The sequence below is a fragment of the Nelumbo nucifera genome, chromosome 7 (genome assembly GCF_055504915.1).
Source record: "Nelumbo nucifera cultivar China Antique chromosome 7, China Antique-T2T, whole genome shotgun sequence".
Lineage (NCBI taxonomy): Eukaryota > Viridiplantae > Streptophyta > Magnoliopsida > Proteales > Nelumbonaceae > Nelumbo > Nelumbo nucifera.
In genome coordinates, this window is record NC_142655.1 from 58,621,755 (window position 1) to 58,627,141 (window position 5,387).

General features: G+C 37.1%; 1 protein-coding gene across 4 annotated transcripts; it reads left to right on the forward strand.

Annotated features, from left to right (window-relative positions):
• Window positions 1-1,564: 1,564 nt before the first annotated feature.
• Window positions 1,565-4,895, forward strand: APL (Homeodomain-like superfamily protein). Of its 4 annotated transcripts, XM_088890957.1 has the most exons (7): window positions 1,565-1,830; window positions 1,962-2,038; window positions 2,150-2,216; window positions 2,358-2,418; window positions 2,590-2,662; window positions 2,773-3,481; window positions 4,499-4,895. In XM_088890957.1, exons 1-6 carry the CDS (start codon window positions 1,665-1,667, stop codon window positions 3,454-3,456), a joined length of 1,128 nt encoding a protein of 375 aa, XP_088747083.1. In that variant the 5' UTR covers window positions 1,565-1,664; the 3' UTR covers window positions 3,457-3,481; window positions 4,499-4,895. The 4 variants fall into 4 exon arrangements, with proteins under 4 accessions (XP_088747083.1, XP_088747084.1, XP_010260754.1 ...); XM_088890958.1 differs by lacking the exon at window positions 4,499-4,895 and having other exon boundaries at window positions 1,566-1,830; window positions 2,593-2,662; window positions 2,773-3,721; XM_010262452.3 differs by lacking the exon at window positions 4,499-4,895 and having other exon boundaries at window positions 1,571-1,830; window positions 2,776-3,721.
• The last annotated feature ends 492 nt before the right edge of the window (window positions 4,896-5,387 follow it).

A 5,387-nucleotide genomic window follows, 5' to 3' on the forward strand; every position in this document is an offset into this window, starting at 1 on the left:
TCTGATAGATTGTCCATGTACAGACTTGGATTAAATCTCTTCTCACTCAATTACCTGATCACTCCATCAGATTACTTACGTTACCATCAAAAGGAATTTTGATCATTGATATATATGCACATGAAACCCGTTGGAATAATCTTATAATAATTCTGTTAAACTTTTAATGAACATACATGTATATATATATATGACTCATAAATCCTATGACGCATTCCAATGACGTATCACATCGTGATTATGGACATGAGGGAATCAAGCTGTTCAAACCATGGTAGGAAAACCTTTAACCTGGTTAGTTGAATTGTGAATATATTGCCCAAGTCAGTTCATCAGGAGCTTACACATGTCCATTTCTTTTTTTTTTTTTTAATTAGGGTATAAGAATTGGCCACTTGGTTTTTCCTAAAAAAATATCATCCTAATGGTAAACATTGAAGCAGAATCCATCGATCAAACCTTTTTTTTTCTAAAAACATATTTATTTAAATAATTAAGACACTTGTTAAGAATCTTATTACCTTTAAGAAAAAGAGGATAAGATCGATTGTATATTTAGCCCATGGACCTTTTATTCTTTAGATACCATCAATAATATTGTAAAAATTATGAACATTTTATGGATCCAAGTGTTCAGTTTGTAATCTGTATATGGAATTGAAGAACTTTTCCCCAAATCTAATTATTTTAGTATTTTAGGATCTTAGGGTTTTCTACAGTTGTTAAGGATCTCAAGACATGTATAAAATTTAGCTATTTTTCTACCATGATTTAAACATAAATTCATCAAGTAGTGTCTCTGTATTATGCTCCTGAGATTATCAAAATGGGAAAAATTGCCTAGACAATCTAGCTATAGTAATCAGGCCACAATGGCTAGCTTGTTGGTGTCCAACTCAACTCAACCCAACAAAGTCTCATCTTAATTCTTAACTACTGGGGTCCCATAAACTAGCATCTGTGGACTGGTTCCCATGAGATCAAAATCTAAGGAAAAGTTTTCATTCAATTTCATTTCAGTCTCTTAATGATATCATCCTCAGTACAGCCATGATGCATGTTTGGTCCCCAAAAGCATTATTATAGCTAAGCTAATTAATTGATTTGTCAATACAAATTAAAGCAGATGATGAAAAAGCGTTTCTATTGCAGTAATCTATGTATTTGTGTGTTGGTTAGAATTAATATGATCATCATATCAAGGAGTGTAGGGTTAGCTAAAACGTTGCTCTGTATGATTGCTTGCGTGGTCCCTCTCATTTTCTTAAATTAGAATTAATTAAAAGCATACCATGATAGAATAAAGGACATATGCGGCAATGCAAAGATACACTAATTCTTATCATTACACAATCAGACTTATATCTCTCACCTCTCTTTGTTCCAAATACATACAATTTCAATCTACGGGAAGAAAACGTTACAAGCATACCCTCTCTCTCTCTCTCTCTCTAGAATATCTTTTGGCAAAGGAGGGCCAGCATATTGGAGTCGGTGGGCTTCCTTTTTTTTATATTTTTTTACAGCGGTGCATGATAGCCTATACTTTCTCAGAGAGAGAGAGAGAGAGAGAGAGTTTGCTCTTCAAAAACGCACCCTATTCCTCATTATATGCGTCACTTTTGTTCTTGAATCTCTTCCTATTCTAGAGCAGCTGAGAAAGAATGTTCCATTCTAAGAAGCCTACTATGAATGCACATGACAGGCCTATGTGTGTTCAGGGCGACTCTGGGCTTGTCCTCACAACAGACCCCAAACCCCGTCTCCGATGGACCGTCGAGCTTCACGAGCGATTTGTAGATGCTGTCACTCAGCTTGGAGGCCCAGACAGTACTTACCTTCTCAACACACTCTCCATCCATATCTCTGATCAATCTCTGTGTTCTTTGTCTTTTGGTTTCATAAACGTGATGAAAATGAAACCTTTTCCATCTTTTTTTTGTTTCTGTCTAAATTTGTAGAGGCCACACCAAAGACCATCATGAGGGTTATGGGCGTCAAGGGTCTTACACTCTATCATCTCAAGAGCCACCTTCAGGTTTTTCAACTCTCATTAAATTCACATGATTTCTTCATTTTGTACGCCCTTGTTTCTGTTTTCTTTTCTTTCAGTTTGTATATATGTGATTTCTGTTCCTTTCTCCAATAGAAATTTAGACTTGGGAAGCAACCCCATAAGGAATTCAATGATCATGCAGTTAAGGATGGGGACAGAGGTAGCTTTTCTTACTTGGATTAATTGTTGTGTTTTTTTTCCTTTCTTTTTTTAATTTCCAGCATGCTTTCTAATAACAAAAGTGTTTTTTTCTTCTGTTTTAATTTTCCTATTTTTTGGCCAATTCTCATGGTTCCTTCAGCACTAGAGCTTCAGAGAAATGCTGCTTCTTCATCTGGGATAATGGGTCGAAGCATGAATGAGTATGTAGTTATCTTAATCTTTTTCCGTAGATGGCTTCTGACTTCAGGTTGAGAATAATCAGGGCTTGTATTTTCAGTACTGTCGCTTCATAATTCATACGTGTCCTAAGGTTTTCTTTCTCAGTTTCTCTAGTATTGATATGTTCTGTTATGGGATGGTTGATACCATAGCAGGAACGTACGCCTAACGGAGGCACTCAGGATGCAAATGGAAGTAGAAAGAAGATTGCATGAACAACTAGAGGTATGAACCTGATACGGGATTCTTAATTAGTTTTCTCGCTCACTGTTGCACTTGCAAACCTATGGTTGATGAAGATATTCGGTGTTAGTTAACTTATTTTCTATACGTAGCAGGTGCAGAAGCATCTGCAGTTAAGGATTGAAGCCCAAGGGAAGTATTTGCAGAACATATTAGAGAAAGCTTTCCAAACACTTGCTGGTGATCAGAACATGGCCACAGCAAGTTATAAGACTGTGGGTAATCAAGGAGGAGTACTCGATGTGAGTGCCATGAAAGATTTCGGTTCACCTGTTAACACCTTTCCATCTCTTCAAGACCTACACATATACGGTGGGGAGCAGCTTGATCTGCAGTCACAGATGGACAGAACATCTCTCGATGGTTTCATGCCAGCAGCAGCCAACGACAATATTTGTTTAGGGAAGAAGAGGCCTAGCCCGTATAGCAGTAGCAGCGGCAAGAACCCTTTAATTTGGGCTGATGACCTCCGACTACAGGAGCTGGGGGGAACGGCTGCTGCATGTCTAGGCCCTCAAGAAGACGCTTTCAAGGGTGATCATCAGCTTCAAATCTCTCCATCGGCAATTGACAACGGCCCAGATATGGATTCCATCTCAGATGTTTATGAAACCAAGCCGATTGTCTCAGGGGACAGTATGGGTGAGAAGAAATTTGAGGCTTCGGCAAAGCTTGAGAGACCATCTCCACGAAGAGCAACACTTCCAGTGGAAAGAATAAACCCCATGATCAAGAGCAGTGCCTTAACCCAAGGAAGAAATATGCCTTATGGGTGAATTTTAGATCCATTATTTATGAGATGTAAGTGATCTGAACGAAGCTTTTAGTTTCACTTATACCCAGAAAAAAAGAAAAAAAACAGACACATATTAGGAGGTTCTATGGGGATACTGTATGAGAGAATGCCATGCAATGCATGGTGGATCTCAATTCAAAGTTTCAAAACTACCTTTATTATTAGTACATTATTGGAATTTAATTATTATATGTAAGGTGACCTCTGGACATTTTATATTCTGAAATGCATCTCATTTCATCTCATCTCATGGGTGACTATGATTTAAAAATCTATGTAGAAAGAAGAATTACATTCATGCATTTTAATTACTTCTAATTAATTAAACTTCGGAATTATATTGAAATATCATCAACTAATCTTTTTTTTTCTTGTGGGTCTGCTGTATATATATTATTTTGGACTCTTTAATTTGTTATTCTTCATATATACATGGATCTGAAATTGATTAATTAATTGTTTTTGAGATTACGTACTCTAACTAATGTAGCAACCTTTTTAGAGTTGCTTTTTAGTTAGTTGCTCACTTGCTCCAGGTTAGTTACTGTCATCGTTAAAACAAAAACATTGGGAAATGAAACTGTATTGATATTCATAACCATGCAAAAATAATAAAAACAGGGAGAGAAAAAAAAAAGATTGCAAATGAAATGGGGTCCTGAGGAACACACAGTCCAGTAGTGTGTAGTCTATATTGCTTCAAAACCCTTCGGGAACCGAGTGAAAGGAGACTAATAGAAGCTACTTTTCTTCTGGAATGAGAAAGAAGAATTTCCTTAGAGAGAAGCCGACAGGGAGTATCTATCTCCTGTTCCTTTTTCTTTTTCAGCACTTGATATTCCTTGTGCATTTGATGAAGATGACATCTCATCGGGTGCCTCTGGGTTAGACACTAACTAGCTATATATCAATGGTTTATATATCTCATAACTTGCCCAATTTGAGAGTATTTGCGACAAAGATATAATATCTGTTATGTAATGTCTCCTCAAGGTTTTAACACCTCTCTCTACATCTCTTAGCCATCTATTATTAGATCCAAGAAGAGTCTTCTTTTGCTGTTGAGAAAAGATGGTGGCGCTGCTAACTTTATCGGTTGCAGAGAAGATTTAGAGAGTGCAAGTTGTCAAGAAAGTTCCCTCACTACCCAGAGAGAGAGAGAGAGAGAGCGATACATATGAGCAAAGAAAAAGAGCTCAAGAAGAGAGAGAGAGAGAGAGGAGGGAGAAAAGAAAAGTTAAAGGGGAAGGCAACACTACGCACAACCACGCGTGCAGTTATCGAGGAAGCTTCTATCTTTCAGCTGGAAAAGTTGGTCATATTATAATTTAAAAGCGGAATGATTGGTTACTTGTATGTTTGAATGGATAGAGGTGTAGTGTGTATAGATATATAAATAATTCGTGGTCTTACAACGGATCTGCATAATAAGGTAGTGATTTGAAGCTCGTTCTTCCATGTAAATCATTTGCAGCCACAACCACTTTGGATTCTTTTTGCTCTCAGGACAACTTTGGGCTTAGTAAAGAACTACTCCCAGAAACAAAGTACAGTTGAGAAACTTCTTTCCCTAATTATCGACTCTCTCTCTCTCTCTCACAAACACACACACAGTTGTGGGTCTGCCAGTTCACACTGCAGCCAACCAAGGGAGAGATAATGTAAATTAAACTTCAAACCTAAGGTTGGAACTTGGAAATCATGATTAGAAATACTAAAGAATAAGAAGAAACAAAAGGGAAAGACTATGCTAGAGCCTAGAAGGCTAGTAGCTAGAGAAATGGCAGATGAGTTCTTTATGTTTAGTTCTTATTTAAGTTGCAGTTCATTAGCTTTTGCTCTCAATAGTCATTTTAGTTTGAATTTTATTCATAAAGCAATCTTGGTGTTCACAGCTTGGTGCAGTACTAT

Coding starts and splice junctions, on each gene's coding strand:
- APL (XM_088890957.1), top strand. CDS start 1,665: ATGTTCCATTCTAAGAAGCCTACTATGAATGCACATGACAGGCCTATG. Junction 2,039..2,149: donor ATCTCAAGAGCCACCTTCAG/GTTTTTCAACTC, acceptor TTTCTCCAATAG/AAATTTAGACTTGGGAAGCA. Junction 2,419..2,589: donor ATGGGTCGAAGCATGAATGA/GTATGTAGTTAT, acceptor TTGATACCATAG/CAGGAACGTACGCCTAACGG.